Raw genomic sequence first — 26961 nt, forward strand, 5'->3', positions numbered from 1 at the left:
ATGCTAAAACCACTGGGGACATGGGTAGTTGGGACGTCATCTATTTTACATCTCTGCAGGTCACTGGAGTTCTTCTGTGACCTCTGAAGGAAGCATCCTGAAAAGCAATGTTTGGGAATCACTTTATCAGTGGAATTTGACATCAGAGAGCTATCACTCTCAAGTAGAGCACTGATAGGATGGTCAATGAACTGTGCAGTCATATACATCAGGCATTTCGGGATTTTTGCTACATCTATTCATCTTCACGGGTAGGCAAATGAAATGGTTCTTCTGCACTGACAGGAGCAAATGGATGTATTACTTGGCCATCAAAAAGAAAATAATCAAAGTTTGATGCAGTAAACCTAAAAGATATCTAGAGTTCACCTTGTTCAGCTTTCTCATTTTAGAAGTACCTTGGCAAGTGAAACTTCTCTGGCTCAAGGGCAGGGCAAGGAACTCTCTGATTGTACATATCCACATAATGTAAAAGTCTGAACTTCAGGCAATTGATTATTTATTGATATTGTGAATAATTAAACTGTCAGAAAATTTCGGTGGATAAAGTAACACAAAACCACGGTCTAGGAATGAATTGGGTCAGAATTGAGACCACATGTTCAAGTATCATATGGGAACCATCCAGAGTCAAAAGCTAAACCTTCAGGTAAAATCAGGTCGTAGCATGAAACAATGAATGGAGGTTAGACCCGAAAATGGGAATGTAACCACTGAGCAACTTAATTGGTTTCTGACAACTGCTTCTATTATTGTTGCAGGAAACCACAAATATAGCAACTTTCCCTAGCAGAAAGGCAAGGTGTCACACTCAGAGAAACTATAGCTGATGTTTCCAAACTGATATATGCAGGTAATTACCCATGCAGAGGAGGCCTCTCATGAGGGAGAGCTTACAAACACCAAACGCAGAAAGTCTGGTGGCTGTGTCAACTTGTTGTTGTTACATAAATGAAGTAGCCACTTGCTACTCCATGGATGAGGGCAGCGTTTCCCAGCTAACACAGCAATGCAATAGAGACCTCAGACTGAAAGACCTCTTGGTATTAGTTAGTCAGTCTCCCCACTCAGGAATTCAGATTGTTGGCTCAAGATTGGACACGGTGTTGCTGGCATCATGGAACATACATGATGTGTGGAAACATATCTTCCACAATCTCTTTTAAAAGAGCACAGCTTGATATGCATACAGGTTTTCAGTCAGGTAGTCTAAATATAAAACAATGTTTTCAGATAAGCAGATTATACAGCCTCCATAACCCAAACTGGTACTTGTCTGAGGTACGTAAGATATCTCTGCTGGATTACTTTTTCTGTGATGTAGGCCCATAATGGTCTGAGGCCAGCATTCAGATTCCCTCAAAATAAGCAATTCTGTCCTCTGTTGGCCTCTATGGTCAATCATCAGCAGTATCAAATTATACTCTGATTGGTGCCTACTAGAAGTGGTATCTAAGAAACTGGAAAAATACCCCATCCTCCTGGGATGACTGATCCTTTTTCATCCTTTCCATATGCATGAAGATTAACAGTATTTATCACAAAAACTCCAGATTACGGCCAAGGTTCTAAAGAAGTTGAAGTACATGGTGGGGTGAGTATATGGCTTCCTGCCTTCCTACTTAGCCCAACTATACTGCAGACTTCCTCAGGTTGAGCACAGCACAGAGAAGCACTATTTTGCCCTACGGTTAAGATAAAGCTTTCAAATCTTTTGTTCTCCAAAAGGATAGGATAGACAAGACTGCAGATTTGTAGCAAGGAACTCCTGCCAGGATCTTTGGCTCTGGTATGATTCAGTTGGCTGGGATGTGAACCTTGAACAGCAGGAGCAAGAAGTAGAGAACAGCTGCTTTTCCTTTTGCTTGCCAAATAGGCTGTACAATCCTTGAGCGGTAGGCCGGGAGTGCAGAAAGAAAACTCATGTGTGTTGATGTGAGCATGGGGACGAGATAAACACTGGCAAATTGGCGCATTACACTCAATTCCTTGTAGGAGATCAGGGTCATCTGTCACCGGATGCTCTTGTGAGATATTAAATGGGCTGAAATAGACATAAACTGTTTCTCTACCTCCTCTCTCTTCCTACTCCTCCTCCAGCAGTGTCTTCCCATTGTTTGTAGATGAAACCGATTGCACTAGTATTGTTTGGTGTGGAGAGGAGTAACGAGGTCTCAGGTGGCAGCCCCTTACTGGCGGGTTGTTCTGCTTGCCATAAATCAGATAAAGGGACACCCAGGGGTAGTGCTCTCTGTTCCAGACCAACACAACAAAGTAAGTGTCATAATAAAGTGAGTCGCACAAATTGTTTATGTTTGTTAGTGCATATAAAAGTTATATCGACACTGTACTGTGGTCTCTTAAGTGTACAGTTGCAATATGTCAAAAAAAAACAATGTACATACCTCCTTGAAAAATATTTTATTGAAAAAAAAAAGCTAAGCACCATCTGAAACTTCAGCAACTTCTAATATTTCTGTTGGTGCAAGAAAAATGCTATAGCTGTGAAGTGCAATAAGGCAAAGTGAAATAAATGGAGGTTTGCCTGTTCTGCTGAACTGAAGTTGTAGATGATCTGCTTACTGCCTTCCTAACTAGCCCTACGGGGAATATCTGTTCCATTTGGATTGTGGGCCAGGAGAGTAAGAGGGATGGATTACTGTGGAATGTAGCCACCTTCTGTGGCATCAAACGTGTGTGGTGGTTTCCTAGAAAGTGCTCATTCTACTCAAGCTGGAAATTGTGGCCTTGAAGGAGAATCACTTTTTACCAATGATTGTATAACTGTTCAGGAATTGAAAAGGAACATCATTTCTGTGAAAAAGAGATCACTCAGTCCTAATGAGAAGTGGATGAACATGGAAAAGTTAAAGGTTCACATGTGGAGTGAATCCGAGATATAGGGTACATTAGCCAAGCAGACAGCTTTAAACAATTCATGGTCAGGCAAAGGTCAGGGCCAGAGTTTCCAAACTGGACAATCATCAGTAGTGAGAGGAAGTTTTCAACATATAATTCCCAGGTTCAATCAAATTAGAAATTCAAAAGGAATCCGAAGGTAATATGTATAGATTAAAGGTCTGCTACACTTCCATCAGTGTGATTTTGATTAAAAGACAGATTTGAATTATTGAGACTGAAATTTAAAAGAACTTATGCACTAAGAAATAATCACAGAAATTTGCAATTAATTGTACTCATAGCAAAAAAGAGAGCAGGGAAGAATATTATTAAGGTTGTATTTCTCATTGCAAATCAGAAAACAATATGAAACTTGGTAAAACAGAAGGAGTAAAGCAATTTTACAGTTTTATTTGATATTTTCAAGGAAATTTCCTAATAAATATGTGCTTGATATGACTTAAAATAGCTTGATTCACCTGAAAACTATTTTTACTCCTCTCTCCATTCATGAGTTGCTCTAAGATAGCAGAATACACTGCAAAGACATATTTTTGAATGGTGTATCTCCTATTTATTTCCTTTAAGAAAATGGGCGAGTAATTTTAGAGTGGGTTTGCCTAAATATTAAAAACCATGTTGGGCCTCCCCAGTGGCACAGTGGGTTGAGCACAGCGGTGTGAAGCTGTCTGCAGCCTCTGCAGTACGGGTTCGATCCCAACCGGTCAGGGAGGTACCCACATGGTATGGCAGACCTCCCCTGTCTCACCTGCTGCTCCCCTCAGCAGTGTTTTCAGTCCATCTGCCTGACCTGCTCCCTGCTCTGTCTTTGGTGAATTCTCTCACCCTCCCACGCCTCTGGCCTGTACCCCAGTTCTTGTATAAATAAAATAAATCTTTAAAAAATATATTGATCATTCAATCCCAAGCAGCTCTGAAGTGGCTGTAAATGGTCAGTTTCAAAAGAGCTTGGAGTGGTAAAATATGATAGACAAGACAAACACTTATCTTGAGAATATTATTTCATGTTATAGGAATTAATTATTAGGTGTAAATTATGATGAAGAAACAAAAGTTATAGACAAGTTTCATGAAAGTAAAAGAAAACGTATGAAAATGTGCATAGATAATAAAACTACAAGGAAAATTATCCAAACGTGTTTAATATGCTAATTTACCTATCCATACTACTGACTTTATTGTTGCCATTGATTACTTTTTAATTCTTAATGTCATGTTTTTCATTAATATATCCGCTTTCTGTTTTGCTAGCACAACTTCAAAGAAAGGAATTCAACCACCCAAGTATAAGAAATTTAAAGACAAGATACTGCTAAATGTATATATTTATGTTCATTCAGATAGATATTAATGCTCTACTAAAGAAAAAAAAACAGTTGCTCTGGAGTGGGTATACAATACTTAGTCAGATATTAAAGTAGAATATATATATATATCTATATATATATATACACACACACACACATACACACATACACACACACATATATACAAACATGTATATATGTATATGCACACACACTTATATATGAGATAAATACACAAACACAAATATTTATATGTGTATTTGTGTGTCCCTTTGTGCCTGGACCAGAAAAAGCTAGTGTTATACATGGTATACATACAGACAAAATCTTTCTGTCTTATACAGAAAGATAAGAGCTTTCTGTTTTATACTGTCTTACAAAATATTTCAAAAATGGCAATTCAAATAGCCCAGGATATATTATTTATTGAAATGTGGTAAATTACATTTAAAGATAATGATGAAATCACTACTTAGAAAATTAAATAAAATTCTTCATGATTGAAAACTAAAATTAGAGTCAAACACATTTACCACCAGCCTTTGTTGTTGTGAAGGTTATGTAATATTTCAGTTTATCTATAAAACAGAGGGCAATGAAACTCCAAATATAAGATGCATGTTAAAATATTAAAAACAAGAAACAGGGTAACATCAGCGATAGTTGGAAAATGAAGACATCTTTTCACATAACAAAAGAAGACACAAGTAGTAGAGAAGAAGAAAAAATATTTTCTAATTAAAAAATAAAAATCATATACTGTCCTGTCTTTTTCTTACATTGAAGAAGGGAGACATTGTGTTTATTACCTATGTGTAAATATTACACAGGTGGATTTTCCTTCCTTGAAATGTAATCATTCTTCTCCAATTATACAATTAAAATCATTAATAGAGCAAGTTGCATAGTCCACTACTCAGCTCAAAAATGAAGTCACCTTGAACACAGATGTTTGGCCTAACAGTCTGCTTGCCGTGCATTTTTATATAAAGACTACAGTTTTATCACAGAACATTCAACCTAGGAAAGTCAAGATTCAAGCTATCCGATGTCTTTTATTCCACTGTAATAAAGCATCAAATTCAAAATGTGGAAAATGTAATCTAAGAAGCTAACTTCATTGATAACACTCTAAGAATTAGATAAAAATTCTACCTTTCAGAACATTAAAGTATTTATCATTGGTTGATTATCCCCAATGAAATCTTTGCCAACAAAGCTCTGCAGAAATGAGTCTAATTTCTTAATTGCTGAGCCTCCTAAAAGCAATTCAATATAAAACGAACCACATGTATGACATGACTACCAGGGCCACATCATGGGCATGTAGCCTGCACATCACACAGTCCTCCCTGCTTAGCAGGGCCCAGCTTCTCTTAATGTTCTGCTTTCACTGTCATGAAATTCTCTCTCTCTTTTTTTTTTTCTTGGCCTCCCTGGTGGCGCAAGGAGTTAAGCACCACACTATGAAGCAATCCACAGACTCTGCAGCACGAGTTTGATCCCCGGCCAGCCAGGGAGAAACCCATATGGCGAGGTAGACCTCTCCTGTCTTGCCCGCTGCTCCCCTCAGCAGTGTATTTCAGTCAATCTGCCTGTTCTGTTCCCCACTCTGTCTCTGGTGGATCCTCTCACCCCCCGCATCTCTGGCCTGTATCCCAGCTCTTGTATGCATAAATAAATAAATCTTAAAAAAAAAGAAATTCTTAATTTTTGAGCAAGAAGCCTTTTGGAGTTGCTTTCTTTCTTGCATTAAGTCTCCAAAATGAAAACCAATCCCTATCATACAATAATGTGTGGAAAATGACCAGCAGTTATAAGGTTGAAATAAGAACCCAAAATAAAGTGGTTTAGTTAGAGAAATATTTTTTTTTAAACAACATAAAATGCAAAGTAGAGGTACAAGGACACAGTGACATACTGATGGAGGAAAATGAATATACCAAAATAATGACTTTCAAACATGACTATAAATGGTAGATAAGAACCCCAAGTCAGGCGTCTTAGTTATTTCAGGATATAATCAGATACAACTTTTAGATACGGAGTGAAGATAATAGATATAAAAGTCTCTTTTCTTTTCATTGTCCAAGTATCTGTATGTGTTGAGGTTGTGAAAAAATGGTTATTTTGCAGAAACTGTCAGAAATTCCACAAATAATAAAATATTTTCAAGGACACTTCTGATATATTTTAAAATGATCTTTACACCAAAAGAGTTCCTATTGCAAATGCTTTCTACCCTCAGTGACAGCAATCCTGTTTTCCTATCCCCTGTGTCTTCATGCCACCAACTCTGTACTACAGATGAAAAGATGCCACTCCATCTAAGGACATCTCTGGACTGCCCAGTTTGTGGAGATACAACTGATACACAACATTGCCTAAGTTTAAGGTACACAAGGTGTTGATTTGATACATTTATAAATTACAAAATGATTACTATGGTAGTATTAACTACCACATCCATCCTGTCACATACTTCACATAACTTGTCACCAAACATCTTTAAGAATAATTTAATTTATATTTAGTGCCACTACTTTACAAAGTTCTGTTTCCTCATTTACCTCAATTTAATATCACTGTTGCCACTCCAGCAAATGAACAAGGCAACTGTAATAAGTGAAAGAATGAATCAGAGTTGAGCAAATAAATCCAGTTAGTAAAGATGGCATTTTTAAGTATAGGTCCTGCATTTTATATTTAGAAACTTAGGAAAAAGAGAGGTTAAAATATTCTAATATTTTTATATGCTAGGAGGAAAGCTGAATATTACAACTTGGCTGATTCTAAGTTCACTAACATTCTGCTAGTTTAAAGTCTGAAATTCATAACATTTTACTCTTTCAATACAGCTAACTTTGGAATATACTTATCATTAAAACTGGATATATCAAAAATCTTAGTCTGCAAGAGTAATTTGATTAAGTAATTTAATATATAGATCTCTTCTTTTTTGGCTAATATTTTTTGCTAAATATCACACTTATACCTAAACAGTAAAACAGATGAAGAGACAGTTTGTTTTTAATTTGGCTTCTGTAATAATGTAGAGCATTGTTTTACTATTCAATTCTTTATGGTTATAGCCAATTTATAAACAGAGTCCAATGTATTTTACATATCTTGAGGACACATCAGTATTAGCAGGGATATAAGCAGACTGAGTGTGAGTGAGATTAAAAGAACCTAGTTCATAAAGAGAAAATTAGATGGTTTATATCCCTTTATGACCTCGCAGAGTGCATTTAGGTCTGCTCAGATCACTTTTCAGATCAGCTAGAAGAGAGACTGGTGAAGAAAGAGATAAGCCAAAGATTAAGTTTTCTGGACTAAGAAATCTAAAAAAATAAGTTGATATTAACAAGAATTAAAAAAAAAGTGTAAGATCTAAGTTTATGTAGAGGCTTGAATAGGAGTATGTCACATTTCATTTATCTATTAAATGTCTACTATGTATATTTACATATCATAGCAGAATGGATATAAAGGTCTAGAGTTTAGGGCAGAAATCTTTATGAGCGGTTTTTTGAGAATCATTAGCATGTAAAGGATATTTAAAGACATGACACTGCATAAATTATAAAAAAGACTAAGTGTGTGGGGGGGATGATGTTGAAAATTTCCTGAAGAGCATAACACTGTAAAAGTGGAGGAGAGGGCCTCCCCTGGTGGTGCAGCGGTTGAGCACTGGGTTGCGAAGCTGCCCGCAGCCTCTGCAGTGCTGGTTTGATCCCCGGCCACAGGTGACAGTCCCATATGGCACGCAGACCTCTCCTGCCGCGCCCGCTGTTCCCCTCAGCAGTGTATTTCGTCAGTCTGCCTGTTCTGCTCCCCGCTTTGTGTCTGGTGAATTCCCTCACCCTCCTGTGCTTCTAACTGTACCCAGTGCTTGTATAAAGAAATAAATAAATCTTAAAAAAAAATAAAATTGGAGGTGAAAGATTTGAAAAGATCAACATAAAACAACTAAAAATAAAATCCTCACTATAAAGATTAAAAAATCATGGATATGCTTGATGTATACTAATCAGTTGGGAAAAAAGGAGTAAAGAGCAACTTAAGGGACAATATACAAAACTTGGTTTTAAAAACTAAGGAGGTAAGAAAAGAAAAAGTGAAAGCCAAACCAAAATGAAAATGCATATATTGTGCAAAAATGAAAAATGACGTAAGAATTATATAAAATAAAATAATAATAATTTTTTTTTAAAAAAGCAAAAAGATACTGGGAGATGACGAACATCTAACTAAGGGGTAACAGGATGTTGTGAACATGGGATAAGTAACATGGACATGGGGGAACATGTGAAGGTGACAGAAAAGTAATCTGCAGTCTGGAAAGATAGCAGCAGAGTAAAGACTCTATACACTCACAACTACACTACAGAAAAACAAAGCCAAAGAACCCCATGGCAAAAATGGATGACCACGGCATACCCTGTGAGCAAAGGTCAGGTGGAAAGGGACAGGGATAGGGACAACCTTAAGTGAACTCCATTTATGGTGATACCTGACAGTATGACCCACAAGAGGGAGGGGAGGCTGCTGTACAAGGACCCATCAAGTTGACACAGGCACATGCCAACATCAGAGACTCCTAATCATGGCACTGCACTGGATAAGGGGTTGTACACGCTGGTATGTAGGACAGAGGGTGCACTGTTGGAGAGCTTAGAGGTGGGGTTGCAGAGTGAGGATTACTGCCTTGAGCCTACAGGAAGTCAGGATGGAGCATCTGTGTCTCCTTATAGATGAGGCTACAAGCAAACACTGGGATATTCAAAATACCCTGCTGTGTACTACCTACCCTTGCCCCCTCCGTGCCCACCTGGGCTAAAAACAAGACAACAAAGTGAACACACTAGAGCTCAAGCTCCTGTCAACTGCAAGAACAAACACTCCAGGATAAGGCTCTGTGCTGGAAAAGAAAAACGAACAACTCCTGTGACCCCCTGTCAACTACAATCTGTGTCCATGCCTGCATCTAGTGCTTAAAAATAGCCTAAAGTTGAAGCGGACACAAGAATTTAAGAGACAGAAAACCAAGAAGCTGGCCCAGAGGAGGGAATCTCTCTGCATCCCACCAGAGGTCTCTGGTGCCCATGGCACAGAAGTCAGCTTGAATTCCAAAATGTACTGGAGATGATGCTTTGATGCCTACTACCCTGCTCCTCTTTTATACCTAAAAACCTTCATTAGTAGCAGTCTTTACCTCAACAGGTGCAAAGGCAAGTGTCTGAAAGCCTATTATCACAACCCATTAAAAATTACAAATGAGACAGGACAATATATCACAAATCTGAAGCAAAACCCCCTGGGAGGAATCGCATTCCAGCAGAATGGCAGAGTATGGCTAAAGAGGAGTTCAAAGTAACAGTTCTAACAGTGCTTATGGGACTCAAAAAACAGCGAAGAATATAAAGCTGCAGCAAAATAAAGAAAATATGAGGAAGCTACAATTAGAAATAACAGAGCCAAGCAACACTATAACTGAATTAAAAAATACAATTGAGTGTCTCAACCACAGAAAAACAGAAGCAATGGACAGAGTTAATGAGCTTGAAAAAACAATACTGAAGAACACAAATAGAACAACATAGAGGGGAAAGCTTAAAAAAGGAAAATAGTTTGAGTCCTTTGAGATAACTTAAGTAGAAAAAACAAGCAAATGACAACTAAAAAAAATCAGGAACAGTTCCATCTGAGGAAACAGATTTCCAATTAAGAAAGGTAATAAATAAGAGATATAGAGGGCCGCTATATTATGATTAAGGGACTAATAGAACAAGAAGTAACGCTCATAAATAAATATACACTGACTGACTGAGCACCAAGATACATGAGACAGTCCCAGAACTAAAGAGATATATTGATAACAACACAGTAATACCAGGGGACCTAATATCCCATTTACAATAATGGACAGATTTACAATATACAGAATGCAGGTTAAAATCACAGTGAGATATCACTGCATGCCCTTGACAGTGGCATATATTAAAAAGACCTCCAAAAGCCAATGCTAGAGAGGATGCAGAGAAAAAGAACCCTGGTGGGAATGTGAATTGGCACAACCATTATGGAAAGTGATCTGGATCTGGATTTATCTTACAAATCTAAAATGGAAATACCATTTTGTCTGGTAATCCCACTCTTGAACATATAACAAAGAATATGAAAGCATCAAAATCATGTATGTTCCACAATGGCAATGGCAGTATTGTTGAGATATAGTAGCTAGGACATGGCAGCAGCCTAAATGTGCACTGATGGGCAACTGGTCAAGAAGATGTGATATAGCCGCACCATAGAGTATTCTATAGCCATGAGAAAGGAAGGGATGTAGCCATTTACAAAATCGAAGGAATTTGAGAGGATCATTTGTAGTAAGTCAAAATGATAAAAACAAATGCTAGACATTTACATAGCTGACAATTTGATCAGGTAAGAACACTTTCAAAAACGGTTGGACATTAATAAACTCCTTTAGGGCTCTGAGACTAAGAGGGAAGAGGAGGCAAAAGGACAAGGGAATATGTACAAATGGTAGTGGGGAGGAAAAATCTCATGGAGGAGGGATAAAAATAAAATCAAATGTTAAAAAAGTGAAATCTCCACATTCAGTAGCAGATCCACTCTAACTGGGAAGCACAATGTATAACTGAGAAAAACCGATAGAAATCCACCTGAGACATATCACAGGATAGCTGAAAGAACTCCAAAGACAAAAATAAATTAGCTGCTGGAGAGGTTTCTTTCTTTTTTATAAAAAAATCATTATTTTCTGGGCCTCCCTGGTGGCACAGGGGTTAAAGACAGTGCTATCAAGCTATCACCAGCCTCTGTAGCATTCATTCGATCCCTGGGCCAGCCAGGGAGCAACCCACATGGCGCAGCAGACCTTTCCTGCCTCTCCCATTGCTCCCCTCAGCAGTGTATTTCAGTGGAGCTGCCTGTTCTGCTCCCCACTCTCTTTGGTGAATCCTCTCACCCCCACACACCTGTGGCTTACACCCCAGTTCTTGTATGCATAAATAAATCTTTAAAAAAATAAAATTCTTTATTTTCTATTGAGGTAATGTTGGTTTACAGAATTGTAAGATCTAGAGGTACAGGTTCACAGCTCTTCAGACATAAGTTACAACACCATAGTCACCACCAAAGCACACACAATTTCCCACACAGTCCGCCAGGCCCCTTCTAGTAGCCCCAGTTCTGCAGTCGGATCTAGGGTTTGTTTTGGTTGATTTTCTTCTTCCTTTATTTTCTCTCTATATTCTAAATATGAGTGAAATCATCTATTTGTCTTTTTACTTCTGACTTATTTCACTTAACATAATCCCCTCCTGTTCCATCCATCCATGTTGTCGTAAATGGCAAGATTCCATCTTTTCTTCTGAATAACTAAATAGCATTCCTGTGTGTGTGTGCATTCTTTATCCACCCATCTGTCTTTGGGCATATAGGTTGTTTCCAAAAATTGCCTACTCTAAATAGTACTGCAATGAATACATCAGTGCATATATCCCTTCAAATTAGTGCTTTTTATTCTTTGGATAGATAAGTAGGAGTGGAACAGCTATATCATGGTAGATCCATGTCTAATGTTTTGAGAAATGTATGTAATGTTCTTCATAGGGGCTGGACCAGGTCACACTGACATATGTTTCCACTGACAGTGTTTCAGATGATTCCCTTTTCTGCTGAGACAAATTTGTCAACATTTCCTTGACAACATTAGATTCTGGTCTTTTTGACATGGTATCACAGGTTTCAGATGGTATTTCATTATGGTTTTGATTCACATTTCCCTGATAAGTGATGATGAGAAATTTTTCATGTGCCTGCTATCATCTGTATAACTTCTGTGCAGAAGTGTCCACTTAGCTCTTGTGCCTCTTGTGCCCTCTTTTTGATTGGGCTTTCTTGTTGATGAATTATATGTTGTTTTTTTTTTTTTAATCTTGGATATTAGACGCTTGTCAGATGTATGATGTGCAAATATTTTCTCCCATTCAGCAGGGTATTTTCATTTTAATGGCAGTTTCATTTCCTTCACCATGCAAAATCTTTTAGTTTGATGTAGTCTCAATTGTTTATTTTTGTTTTTATTTCCCTTGCTATTGGAACTGAGGCACAAAGGCATCAACAAAAGCCAAGCTGTAGAGTGTTTTGCTGTGTTGCTTTCTTCTATGTATTTTATGGTCTCAGGTCTTATGGGGAAGCTTCTTGAAATATGTTACTTACTTAATTTATATTAATCATCTGGGAATTGCAACATCTGAAACGTAGAAGAGGTGGCCTGGATTTGCTCTGCTGACTTGGCTTCATGACCACTCATTTTCTAGTCCTTATGAGTTTCTTTTTATTGTGATCTCAAATTTCAGTCAATTTAATCTGTGAGAATACTAAGGACATTTTTATTTCTAAACGGATTTGTATTTCCCTTTGACTAATGCTAGGGTGCTACCAATCTGGAGCTACTTTTTGCATCCTCTTGTCTTGGGGATTTCTTGACCCTTATCGGTAATGCACACTAAAAGAAGAGATTCTCACAAGAATAAGTCTGAAGTGAAAGTTTTCAGATAATCATATAAAGGGAAAATCAGATTATAATTATTTTATGGTTTAGTAGAAAAAGAGATGGGCATATTTTTACATTATACCCTCTGCAGACAGAATAGCCACTGTCCACTTTACTAAAGATACAATCCCCATTTTATACTCTTTGTTTAGCACTCTATTTGCTTGAGCCTGAGGCTCAGTTTTCTCTTCAACCAACCAGTTTAATTTGCCCGAAATCTGGGTTGTTAGTAATAGCTTTTAACACTAGGGTAACAAAAGGGTCAGTGCTCACAGTTGTTAGTTCTATGGCTTCAGTTTCATACAATTTCTTTTGTCCTGGCCCTCAAGGGCTTAACTCACTCTTCCTTCCAAGAAAAAAAAAAACATTTAAAATATTGTATGTTGGAAATTTTCCAGCATATTGGTGCAGAGCGCATTTTAGAACATTTAGCCTCGTCCCTGAGAACGGGAGTTAGCCCCTTCTCAACATATGAAAGTAAGCTAATCAAATCTACCCCATAAAACTAATGCGGGGTTTAATTTTAATACTATTTATAATTGCTTAGCACAAGTGCTACCATAAAAATGTGCTCAATAAACAGTAGCTAGTATTAATAATAATAATATAGATTGATACATCTTAAGATGTAGATAATATTGACAAACTCATGAAGCATATTATTTTATTAAGCAATTGCCTTTCCAATAAAAATTTGACCTCCAACTTATATACTGTCACATATTTTCCTGGTTTAATTTATAGTCATCCTTCAATGAATATTTGTCTACCCTGTTCTATCTGTGCTGAGGTAGAACAATTCAACACCATATTTGCCTAGAACAGTTAATAGGATTTTCAAGTTGCCTATCAAGAAAGTTACCACTAAAGATAATTAACCAATTTAGATTTTTCCTCCTCTTTTACGCTGCCTGCTATTTGAAGTCAGGATAAAGAGCTTATAGATGACTTTGAAATGGAGAGAAATGGGGGCACTGATAATACACAAAAAAAGTATGAAATAGTCACTAATTAAGAGGAGCAGTGAGGACTTTGGACTTCTTAAAATGTGACTTTCATACTTAAGACTCTAAAATATTTTCTTTTAATTACTCTTCCCTAATACCTTATAGCTCATGTTGTAAGCTTTTTATAAAAACAATTAAAAATTTAAAAAATCCCAGGAAACTAGTTAATCATAATATTGACTTCCTACCATGCAGCTTTTATTTGCAATAAAAGTAAAAGATTTCTGAGATGGCAGGTAGTGTGGTCAAATGTTCATGTTCACTGCCTCCAAGTTTTCAGAGACTAGATTTGCCTCCAGCTTTGTTGACCTGTGATACCCTTTCCATTTCTATAAAATGGGGATACACAAGGCCTTGTGTCATAAGGCTACTGTGAGATCTAAATGAGTAAATGCACACAGGATACCTAAAGCAGTGTCTTGGCCTTTGTAACTATTATACTCTTACTGCCATTATTACACATTTTGCGGTATTACTGTAGCTTGGTTACTCTATAAGCTGTAAAAGTAGATGATTTGGTATCATTTTTGGAGCTATTTCCTGGTTTGCTAACTACCTTTCAAATCATTACTGTGAGCTGAAAATACAGCGCCATATGATGATGAAGAGTGAGAGATGCCTTTTCAAGGAATGAAAATAATTTATTACTTATATGAATGCAAACTCACACTCTGAAATTAGGAATGGAATCTAGCATATCTCTTTTAAATATTCATAGGCAATAAAAACTCTGGCTGTTTGATTGATTTAACAGGCAATTGAATGCTACCTTTGCTCTGCATAATTGCAGCTATAAGAAACATTAGGTTGGCAATAAAAAAAACCCCACAAACCTCTGACATAGGCATTTAATTGAGAAGAAAATAGTCTAAGGCTCATCTCCAAGTGAATGGGTATTTGTTTACTAGTGGGAAAATTTTTCTTTAAGCAAAAAATATCAAGTAAATTATGGCTTTAAACAAATGTAGAATTTTTGATTATGACAATTTAATGTACAAGAATTTTTTGAAAATAAGTCAATTTTAAAACTCTTTTACTGACATTTTTTTTATTTCCTTAGTCCCTTAGAAAATTTACCCCAAATTTCTATCTACACTGCATCAGATCACCAGTCTTTTGAATTAAATATTCACTAGGAACATCCAAATGATTGATTTAGCTAACAAATTATTAGGTGCTTCTTCTCTATTAACTAAATAGGTTGGAATTGATGCAAGCACCCAGATAACAGCTTGAAAAACAGAAAAGCCCTGTTAGTTGTTATCATTTTAACTTGATATAATATCTTTAAAGTCACACCAGTTTATTAAAGTCTAGTGCAACAGAATGTTAGCATATTATCTCTAACATCATACGGTTTCAATCAAAGCTCTAAAGCACCAAAAAAGCTTTCTTTTATTGGCAAATTATTCTCTGGCTATTACAAGCTAGACATGTTACATACGCATGGTGATTTCAAATTTATTTTTTCAAGTTTATTTATTGTTACTACAGCATCTGCTTAATTGACTATTGGAGTAAAGATGGAGCACACCTTCCAATTTTAGGATATAGAGATCATAAAAATTCTTTTTGTCAGATTTCCTCATTTTACTTAAGTAATGTAGGTGTATACATTTCATTGTTTTTCATATTGGAATTTTTACATTTTTTTGCCTACCCCTTCCCTGATTGAGATACACACACATACACAAACACACACACATTTTTGAAGGTAGCATACAACATGGTAAAAACAAAATGTTAGTCATTTATTGAATATGTGCCACATTCCTATGTTTTATATTTTGCTCAGGAGACCCTACAAAACAGGATCACAGAGGAGAAATCAAAAGCTATAAAATATTACCCAAGGTCACACAGCCAATAAGTTGTAGAGAGATGCGCCAATTATCAGCTTAATTGCCTTTCAACATTGATCTATTTGTGATACTAGAATATTTCTCTTTGCCAGCTGGTATGATGCTAACCCTTGCTAGTAGAAGGCAGTCACTGGAATGACATGTTGGGAGGAGGGAGGTAAAACTTTCTCTGTTCTAGCATGTTCTTACCGCTTTCTCCTGTGTCACTGGGTTGGTCTGTGGGATGACCAATGGAGCTCACTCTATCTGTTCTCTGCCTGTTCCCCATAAATCTCAGCTGCAATCTCTACATGTGTCTTCTAACATGTTATATGGGTGCCCCAGTGGCAAGTTTGGCATAGATAGCAAATTAAAGCTAGTTTCCCTAAGTTCAGTGGCATCTACTTTAGACAACTTCCTAGCCAGTCCAAAGGGTATCCACTGAAAATGCAATAGCATCCCCCATGGTTTTCTTGCTTATGGATTTTGTCTGCATCCCACTCCAAAATTCCCTTCACACAGGCTTCAGTTCTCTGACTGTGTACTAGCTCTGGGTCACATCAACCCAGGAAACTTCTTTGCCCTCTAATGGGCTGGAGACAGTCTTTCAAAAGAGGTTTGAATCCCAGCCCTGGGTAGAGTTCCCAGCTTTGTAGCTCAGTCTTCCCCTTCTGAATTATCCCTCGGCATACAGGTATTCTTTTGAAGTCTCTGCTATTCCTTCTTAATAATTCACATATGAAGCAAAGTAAAGTAACAGATAAAACTAAAGCAAAACAAATCCTAGAAATCTGACTATAGATGGCGGCTACAGAGGGGGCGAGTGGAGGGTGGGGAGCAGAGGAGGAAAGGGACATAGTGAACCTCAGTGGACGATGGTGGAGCATTAAGGGTGCTTTGGTGGTAGATGTGCTATAGTAAAATACATCTCAGGAGGTGTGAACCTATACCCCTAAAACATACACAGTGTGTAAACCAATGTTACCAGCATAAAATCATTTAAATTAACAAATTGATTCCAGTGAATAGTTAATAGTAATCTGTATTAAAACTTCCCTCTAGAAATCACTGTATCATTTCTGTAAACTGTCTGATTCTGACAAAAGAGGGGTTATTTCAAATCAAGATATTTGTATTTAATATTCAGTGCTTAACAACTCATTTTGGATAGAGCAGACTAGGGATTCAGTCAAGGCTTATTATTGAGTGGAATTATTTATGTGGGTAAAATACCAAGTTTTACACTAAAAGACCTTAAAAACTGGACAGCCACATGCGAAAAAATAAAACAGAACTGTTAACACCATTCACAAAAACAAATTAAAAATCGATTAAAGCCTTGAATATAAGTCCTGAAACCATAAATCATACAGAAAAGAACCAGGAAAATTCTCCAGAACACTTGTCCTAGAAATGGTGTTGGGGATGTGACTCCAATGGCAAGGAAAATGAGCAAAAAAAAAAAAAGATATAAATGGGACTATATTAAACTGAAATGTTTCTGTAGTACAGTGAAAGAAACGAGCATCCAAACAAAAAGACAACTTAATGAATGGGAGAATATAGTATCTGCACATTCTATGTCCAACGAGGGGTTAATACCTAGGATCTACAAAGAACTTAATAAAACTCAACAATAAAAAACAAGCAATGCAATTAAAAAAAATGATAAAGGATCTGAATACTCTTCTCTAAAGAAGACACACAGTTGGCCAAGAGGCACATGACAAAATGCTCATCATCACTTATTACTAGAAAAATGCAAATGAACACAATGAGGTGTCTCCTCACACCTGTGAGTATGCCCTATATCGAGACTAGAAACAAGGACTGGTGAGGGTCTAGAGAAATATGAACCCTCCTTCACTGTTGGTAGGAATATAAATTGGTGTATCCTATGGAAATTCCTTAAAAAGTTCAAAATAGATCTACCAATCCACCACAGGATTCACAAATTACTACCTGTATATATTTAACCAGAGGATATGAAAACTCTAGTTCAAGCAGGTATACACACTCCTATGCTCATTGCAGCACTGTTGATAATAGTCAACCTAAATGGAAACATCCTAAATGCCTATCAGCAGGTGACTGACATAGATAATGTGATATAGATACATAATGGAATACAACTCGGCTATAAGAAATGATGAAATCTTGCCATTTATGACATCATTAATGGAAACTGAGGTGATTACACCAAGCATAAAGAATCAGAAAGAGAGGCAAATACCAGATGGTTTAACTCATGTATGGAATATAAATAAAACAGCAAATGAACAAAAAATAACTTGTGGAGTCTGATTACAAATGGTGGTTACCAGAGGTGGGGAAACCTCTGGCAGGGAGCTTGGGAGCTTGGAGGAACAGGGAGGGACATTCAATCTGACTGTGGTGAATGGCACTAGAAAATTGGTGGTGGGTGTGGTGTGCTATATACATGTATGGAGATGTGAAGCTGTGCTCCTGAAACTTAAATAGTTTCATGAACCAAGGTTTACCATTTTTTAAAAAATGACTTTTGAAATATAAAGAGATAAATTATTTTTGTGTTACTAATGATTTGCGAGAGTATTATATAAAATAAGGTTGATGCAAGGATCAGGTTAGGATTATATTTGAATTCCAAAGGATTCAAATATAAATAAAAGCACATTCCAATTCTGTATCAAAATCCAAATTTCAATGACACTTGAATCAATTTCCACCTGAGACTATCACTTCTATCCACGTCCAATAACAGTACATCAAGGGTGAGGGCTCAGGGACTATCTGGATTTGCCTTTTTTTTTTTTTTTTCAATCCCCCAGTATCTTACATTGATACGGATAAAATACAAACACACAGCTTAGTGGCGGGATTAAGGACTGTCTGGAGGCTTGCAGCTGGCACACTCACAGAGATCTGTCCCACCATCACCTGCTTCTCTTCAGGATCAGAGGCAAGGACAAGACTTCTTTCTTTTTAGTTTATAAGCACGGTGGAACTTCTCTCCAGGTTAAATGACAGGTTTCCTGTGAATGCTCCTAGTCACCACACCCTCTTAGGAACTTTCTTCCCTTCACATGCCATCCTCCCCACAAGATGGGTGGGCACAGCTTCCCTCTTCCTCCTCCATAAAGCCCTCTGTAATGCACTGTCACTGGAGTGTCTCCAGCCCCCGGACAATGCCGACCAAACTGCTCTATAAAATGTCATATGCAAGTGACGTCTTTTTTTTTTTTTTTTTTCACCAAATTCTGTCTTCATCTTTCCAGGTCTCTCTACTATGTTACATTTTTTTTTGCATTATTCACCTTTATAAATTGCTATGTACTAAACACCCTGGTTTTCTATTAAATCTTCTCTTAGCACTTTGACCATTTCTTCTCATCTTCTCTGGAGATATTTGCTTCCTCAGTCTAAAACTTGATTTAGGCTAAAACCTCTCAAATTGCTCCATGATTCTTTTCCTCCCATCTTACCTGGGGTGACTCATGAACTCTACAGTTTCAGTTAGTGCATGGCCTGATGAGCCACACCCGTCTGGATGGTCTGCATCACCCTCTTTAACTTCGGGGCTGTGGAGCTCTCTTCTAGAGGATCAAGTAAGAGCCCCACCTAGCTACTCCCTAAGGACTAGAGCAGATCCTGTGGACGCCATGTTACCCCTTAACCTCAAAACCTCTGAGTGGACCTGAAGAAATGGTAGGAATTCCTAGCAGTTCTGCTAGTTTCCCACATTAATGATTCTCCATTCCACTGCCCTAAGCAGTCCAGGAGTGCTAGGAATCCACGCACATGAGAGCAAACCTCAAACAAAACTGGAGCAAAGTTGGTGGATACCCATTCCAGTTTCCATTACTTCAGTGGGACAATTCTGAGCATGCCCCGTAGCACTGCTATTTTACATGATGTCCTTGAGGCTCCCAGTGGGACTGAGCCCCATCTGTCACTGTGGAAACTCACAGAAGATAATATCTTTGATTAACCTCCCAAACCTTCATGTCCCTTTTCATTCCCTACTCCCTCATGTATCCTCACCACTATCAATTCCCAAGTAAACTCCTGGCACTCCAAGGCTTGATCCATTTTGCTGTTGGGTGGATCCATTTTGCTATTGGGTGGTATCAAATTTAGGCAGGCACCTCAGGCTCACTGTGTGTGCATGGTGACACATTCTCTTTCACCTGCATGGTTGCTTTTATCAAACTCCCTCAATCTTATTCATGAAATATATCAGATATCCAGTCACCTAAATCAGAAACCCAGATTCTCCCCCAGATTTTCCATTTTCTCTTACCTATCATCACTGCCCTGGCCTTCAACTGAGCGAAGAATATCATGCCTCAGTTGGTCTCACTTCTCACACTTCCTGAAGTCCCCGATCACTCCTGTCATGCATCACCCAGTCTCCTCAGAGGGAGCTAATGTAATCGACTATGGCTCCTCTGTTCTCCTTTCTCTTTACAGTTCATACCCAAACTCAGGGTTCCCCGAGTATGCAGTTATAGTCAAGCTGTTTGGGAAGCATAAATCTCCTACAATGACCTTCAGCCACTCCGCCATGTGTCCATCATGCGCGACCAAAACCACACTATTTACAGATATGCACAGATAAACACCTTATTTCCAGTTCTTTGTATGCATAAGTCCATCTGCCTGGAATCGCCCTTCTACAGTTACCCACTCGGTCATCTCTTACTCTAATTTTATTGGAAAAATTTTCAAGCAACATTGGTTTCTATCATTATATAGGTCTCAGGTGTACAGATCACCATCTGTGCATACTACATTATGTTTACCACCAAAGAGGCCTGGTTTCCAGTCCAACTCTAATTTCAAAATGCTTGAAAAGTTATGTTCTCACAGAGAACTACTCTAAATGCCCTCCTATGCTGACTCACATTGCTGAGTGCTCTTTTTCTCTGTTCACAAATCCTCTGTGATAACTACTAATGCCACTTTTTGCATCCTACAAAGACATTATTTGTTTTTATGTCCTGAACACAGTAAGAAATCAATAACTTTTTGCTTAAGCGATCTATGTCTTTAAATAATCAAAGACAGAAGTCTTTCTTACTTAAGACTGAATCGTAGAACTATGTCTCATGTCGTAGATGCATTTAGTAAATGAATACAAAACTAAACATCATTATTGTCTATTCTTTCTTCTTGACAACCCATTCATGATTTAGGAGTGTGTATGCAAAACAGTTTGATAGGGAAAAATCCTATTTTCTTTTCATTTTGATTTGAATAATTCATACCACATGTATACATTTTTAAGTATGAAAATTCCTCTTTTGTGGGTAATTTCTTTTTATTTGGAAAGAATAAGCAAAATCTATATGTAGAGTACTGATAAATTCACTTGCATAACTAGCAGATTACCTAGGAGTATAATGAACACATGTGTGTGCATGTGTGGCCACATACAGAGCATGAGAGAGGGGGATGGAGGAGAGGGGCAGAGGGAGAGATGGAGATACTTGCACATATAGGCTAATCTTAGATGAAGAAAAGAACTCTATGGTCAGATAGAATGTGGCTTTAAGTACTAAATTAATTCTTTTTGTTTGTGGATTTGAACATCTTACTGTACTTGGCGTGTCTCTGTTTCCCATTAAAACACATAATACATAATGTTTTTGTAAGATAAAAGAAATCTGTAAGAAATGCACATGTGAGTATTTCAGCCATATCTAGCACTTGACAGTTTCTAAAACCTAGAATCTGAGCTAATATTTGAAGTATTCCTTACTTTATCAGGGAGGCCTAACAGCATTTGCTAGAAATTCATGCAAATCAGGTTAAAGAGATTTTTCACTCTTATCTTCATACCTCTTCATGTAGTTCTCTCCAACGAGAATTAAACGACTCAAGTTCCTCATTGATCAGTTCATCCATGACTCCACCATCTGTTAGGGTCTGTGCCAATATGCGAATCTGATTTGGGTTATCCTCTGAATGTTGCATCAAATTGTCAAGTGACTGAAACACATTTGCAATAATTACTATTTTCTTCTTTATCTACATACACTGAATTAACACAAAACTCTCTGTATCTTCTGATGTACATATAATTAAATTGTAAGCAATTTAAAGCAATATTTAATTGGAATCATAAAATATGAACGATCATTATTATTTCTAAAAATATGCTATTGCTCTATGTAAATGTTCATGAGTTTGTAGCAAGATTGTGGACTGTGGCTCTTAAAAAATGATTGCTAGCCACGTTGTTCTTTGATGCCCTTTACTCTAAAAACCTAGAAAGGTATAATGCCCAGTTTCTCAACTTCACTTAAAATTAGTGCGGGCCACGTAACATGATTCTGACAATATATGTAGGTAAGTATTCAAAAGAAGTTTCCCTTCCCTAATTAATAAAAGGCAAGATATTTTAAAATAAATCCCTTTGCCATTCACATTTTTCTTGCACATACACATAGCAGTTATATCTGGACACAATACAAATGAGGATAAGGACAATCAATCTGGTCGCTTAATATGATAACCACATCATTGCATCCTCTGTTCTGACCACCATCTTTTTACTCTAATCGTGTAACTCTGCATGGCCCTTACTGGAAGAGGCATTCCACTGTTGATTCAAAGAAACACTTGATTAATATCTCTGCATAGGACAGGATCAAAGTTATTGGCCACTTCAGATCTCTTTCATTGTTCTTTGATACCATACCATATCAGGTTTCATAATGCTCTTGTGAAAATAAGGATGTTGGTAATTATGATGTCTCGGTTTCTGCCATGACATTCTAGGACTGAAATTCTATTCTGCCTAATGAAACATTTTGCATTTTCTTCATATCCTCATAACTTATGCACATTATTTTAGAATTTATGAAAGGGCTATACTACATAGGGCTCTGCATAGTATAACAAAACTACATAGTCACTAGATAAAAAAGATTAGCTACAAGTACAATGAAATGCACTGAGTCAGAAGGTCACATAAATCAAAGTATACATATGTGAACTATAAATTTTACTTTTTAAAGATCTTTAAAATAAAATTTGAAAAGGTACTAAAATTGTGTATGTACTAGAACATATGAACATTTTAAATATGTATTCTCATCAAAGCATGTCCACCTAATGCCTCCAACTATATGTAAAGTATAAATTTATGATTTAAAGGAATTATAAAACAAGTCTCAATTCAATAAATGTGGCTTTCAAACTGGAAGAAAAGTTTTATATTATCTTCCTGTTTAGGTATACTCTGTAGAAGCAAAATTATACAATCACAATGTTTTCGCAGCTCTGTAGGATGTTTAAATAGGTAAAGAAAAGTAAGAACATTAAACTTAGTGAAACAGCAAAACACAAATGTCCTATTTAGGAGGTTACTGAAATCCTCATTAAAACCTTGAAACTGGAAGTTTTATAGAGGAGACAAAGGCTTCACCTGAAGTACTGGTGCTGGGAGAGGCATAGCAATCGTAGCCTCTGTACGTTTTCCTGGAAGTTATTTTCTATTTGGTACTTGACATCTTTCAATACAGCATATAAATTATCATAAGTTTGATTAACTCACAACTTACATCTAGCACCTCCGAGATTTCCTCAGCTCCACCAGGAATATTTTCCATTGTTTTCAGTTTGACTTCTACTTCATTTAGCCATTTGTTTGCTTTCTCCAAGTATGACAATAACTCATGCCAACATGCCCAAACTTCCTAAGAAAGAAATATATGTCCCAGATGAAATATTTCCAAAGAAAAGTGAATGTGAGACTTGTATTTCCATTTGTTAAACTTCTGAAAATATAACACTTATTTTACATCTTTACAGCAAATAGTTGAAAATGCAGCTAGTCATTTTGATCATCTAATCTGTCTATAATTACAAATCATTAAGGAAATGTTTTATTACATGAATAAATTCAAGATTCGGTGATTCACTTTTAAATAGAAAAAAAAATCTATTAACATTTTAGTCTTGGAAACAGAAAAATAAAAGCATAGAATGCACTTATAAACTTGAAATCCCAACACATCAACTTTACCATTTTTCTGCTACCTCCTCTAAACTTATCATATATGAATAATTTGATAGTTAAAATTAAAGTATGAATTTAACTACAGTATTTCTTTTCTAAGATTTATTTATTTATTTCACATAGAAGAGCTGGGGTACAGGCCAGAGGTGCGGGGTGGAGGGTGAGAGGATTCACCAGAGACAGAGTGGGGAGCAGAACAGGCAGATCAACTGAAATACACTGCTGAGGGGAGCAATACGCAAGACAGGAGAGGTCTGCTGTGCCATGTGGGTTAGCTCCCTGGCTGGGAATTGAAGTCTTGCCATAGTCGCTGGTGATAGCTTGAGCGCTGAGACTTAAACACCTGTGCCACCAAGGAGGCCCAAGTTTTTTTTTTTTTTTAACTGAACAGTGCATCATGTAATTTTTCCATATTACTAAGAAGACAAATATTTCACAAGTAAGGTTTCATTTAAGGGACCATATCTTTCTTTGTTTAAAAATACTTTTTGATTTTGTTTGATTTTATAAATTTGTGGTGAATATCATCATTATGTAGATTTTATCATATTTCAAATTATTTCCTTTAGGTATATTACTAGAAATATGACTACTATTTCAAGAATATGGTTTCTTTAAATGGATTTTACTATTTTAGTACTGAAAAAGCAGTAGTACACAAAATATTCACAAATGAAAATGCAAAACTTTAAGGCTGCTGCCAGAAAATACAGCAGACTGATTTTTGACCTTAGAATGAGGGAGGGTATCTTAAATAAGACATTTTGTAAAAACTGATCATAAGAAAAAATAATAAATTTGATTCCATTAAAATAAGAAATTGACAAACAGTTTCAAACTTGAAGGAAACAAATGTAAAATTTGAGTTAGGTGAATATGTAAAAGGAATGCCGACAAGTCAATTATAAGATGAACAAACAGCCTAATGGAAATGTGAAAGGAAATCCTAAACAATACTTCAAAATTGTATATATATATATATATATATATATATATACACACATATTGTATATATGTATCCAGTAAACATGAAAATATGTTCAGCTTCATTGGTAATCAAGGGAATGTAAGTCAGGATTACAGTGACATTCTTTATTACTACATGTTGACTGCCAAAAATGAGAAGTCTGACAATACCAAGCATGAGAAAAGATATGCATTAACACAAACTTGTATTCACTGCTGGTGAGTGTGTATACTGTAATGTTCATTTTGGAAAAGATTGTCATGATCAGTAAGGTGAATATTCACATATTCAACAACGTAGCAACTCCACTGAGTACATGACATGGGTGAAACTATTTTGCTTGGAAAACAAAACAGTTACAAGAATGTTCCTTTTGGGACTCTCTGCAATAACCAAAGTTTAGAAAGATAAAGAAAACAACCTTAATGTCCACTGGCAAGAGGAAGTATAACTACACTGCATCACATTTAAATAGAGAATACAGAAGCAAAAAGGGATCTATTTGCACAATGGAAAAATCTCTATGAATCTCAGACACAAAAACGTTAAGCAAAAGAAGCCAGCTCTACAAAACTATTATTATAGGCTACTATTTTGTGTAATGCTCAAAATAAAAAAAAATGAGCAAGATATTCACATTTTTAAGCAAAAGAATAAAGGACAATTTCTAGATTGCAATTATATGTCCTGGGAAAAAGCAGGAAGATGCAACAGTGGATAAAAATATACAAATGAGCAATTTCCATTAGCTTTGAGATTGTAAATATTTGGCAAACCTATAAACACAGTAGTGCAGTCACCAGCACCTGCTACCCCACCACCACCACCACCAAAAATAAAGGCTAGGAAGAAGCTGTATTTTAGGAAAAACTAAAATATTTTCACCTTTGCTCAGAGCCCTTGCAAGTGATGGAGCACATTCCCTCTGTAACTAATGAAAAGTATCAGTCTAACCTGCCTTGCCAGCCCACGATACTTGCTTGGTATTTTATGTACAGTTTATCACAGAAAGTGAAATTAAGTATTTTGCTTTAAAAGGTGATAGAAATCTTAAATCTGGGTCATTTCCAGCTCCTGCTGGACCACAGGCTGTCTTCCTTCTGGGCAAAGATCCCAGTGGGAAAATATAAATGTCTCCTTAAATACCCGAGGGTACATTAGAGCTTTGAAGATAAGGAGATGCCATTGGTAACATGTCTTATTAACTTTGGTGCAGATTGAGGTAATGAACTACCTTGCTGATTTAACCATCAGGATAGATGGCCTCTTGTGTCCTCAATGCATCTGAAGGACACAGCTGCAGAGGCTGAAAGTATCAGGTTTGCAGGTCACCTTTGCAAAATAAAATATAGTCCGGCAGCCCGAATTGGCTCTAAAAGCCACTAAGAATAAGGATTAAACTTAACAGTTTGGAACTTAAAATTACTTTGAAATCACAGAATTCAAAGTGGCTTTGAAGAGAGTATAAACAAAAAAGGAAACTTCCATTCAAAATGGTACATGGAGCTCATATGAAACCCCCATCCACCCACAGTTTCAGTCATATTGAAGTAACAGATTAAATGTGAAGGAAGATATTTTAAATTCATAACTTACATATGAAACAAGCATGAAAAATCAGCAGGGAGCAGAAACAAAGCACAAGTAGTAGTTTGGGAAACCAAACTTAACAAAATGCTGGTATGACTCCCGGATACAGAAAAAAAAAAAAAAAAAAAAGCTAGAATAGTCAATACTAACCAGCCATCGGTTTCATGCATTCCAAGATGGGAAAGCATAGAGCTGTGTGCTACCTGGTCTAGAGACAAGAACTACAAAATCCCCATCAACTGCAGAACAGGGAATTAGCAAGAAAGCGAACAAACCTCTGGATTGGTTTGGAAAACAACGATCCACCTATAAAGAATTTGAATCCTATTTTTACATCACACAACATAACTCCTTTAGAACCCTGGTAGAGATAAACAGAAGCCTTTGAGAGTGCAGAGCTAAAGAGATTTACAGTAAAAACAATTACTATTACTCTAAGTGAGCTGAGAAACAAACAGTTATAAGACATAAGAGATAATTTGCTACTATCAAAGGACGCCGACAGCTACAAAAATGGTAAAAATCACATACCTCATGATCTTGACCTAACAGAACAATTTTCAGTAATTTTATAATAAATATGTTTAGTATCAAAGACAAAGTGAAAAAGAAAGATTACCAGAAAATTAGGAAGAACAATAAGTTGACAGCAGGTTTCTTAAGAGCAAGATGTTCCAGAAGACAGTGGAATAATATTTTTAGAATGATAACTGTTTGCATTTATTGAGC

General features: G+C 36.7%; 1 protein-coding gene across 1 annotated transcript in view; it reads right to left on the bottom strand.

The window, feature by feature from the left end:
* Positions 1 to 26961, bottom strand: part of DMD (dystrophin) — a gene marked incomplete at both ends in the record, with an annotated part of 1915324 nt that overhangs the window by 1230726 nt on the left and 657637 nt on the right. The window contains 2 exon segments of the mRNA XM_084258879.1: positions 21491 to 21640; positions 23218 to 23352. Coding sequence (XP_084115005.1) covers positions 21491 to 21640; positions 23218 to 23352 — 285 coding nt within the window.

The sequence above is a fragment of the Talpa europaea genome, assembly GCF_964194135.1.
Source record: "Talpa europaea genome assembly, chromosome: X".
NCBI classification, from domain to species: Eukaryota; Metazoa; Chordata; class Mammalia; order Eulipotyphla; family Talpidae; genus Talpa; species Talpa europaea.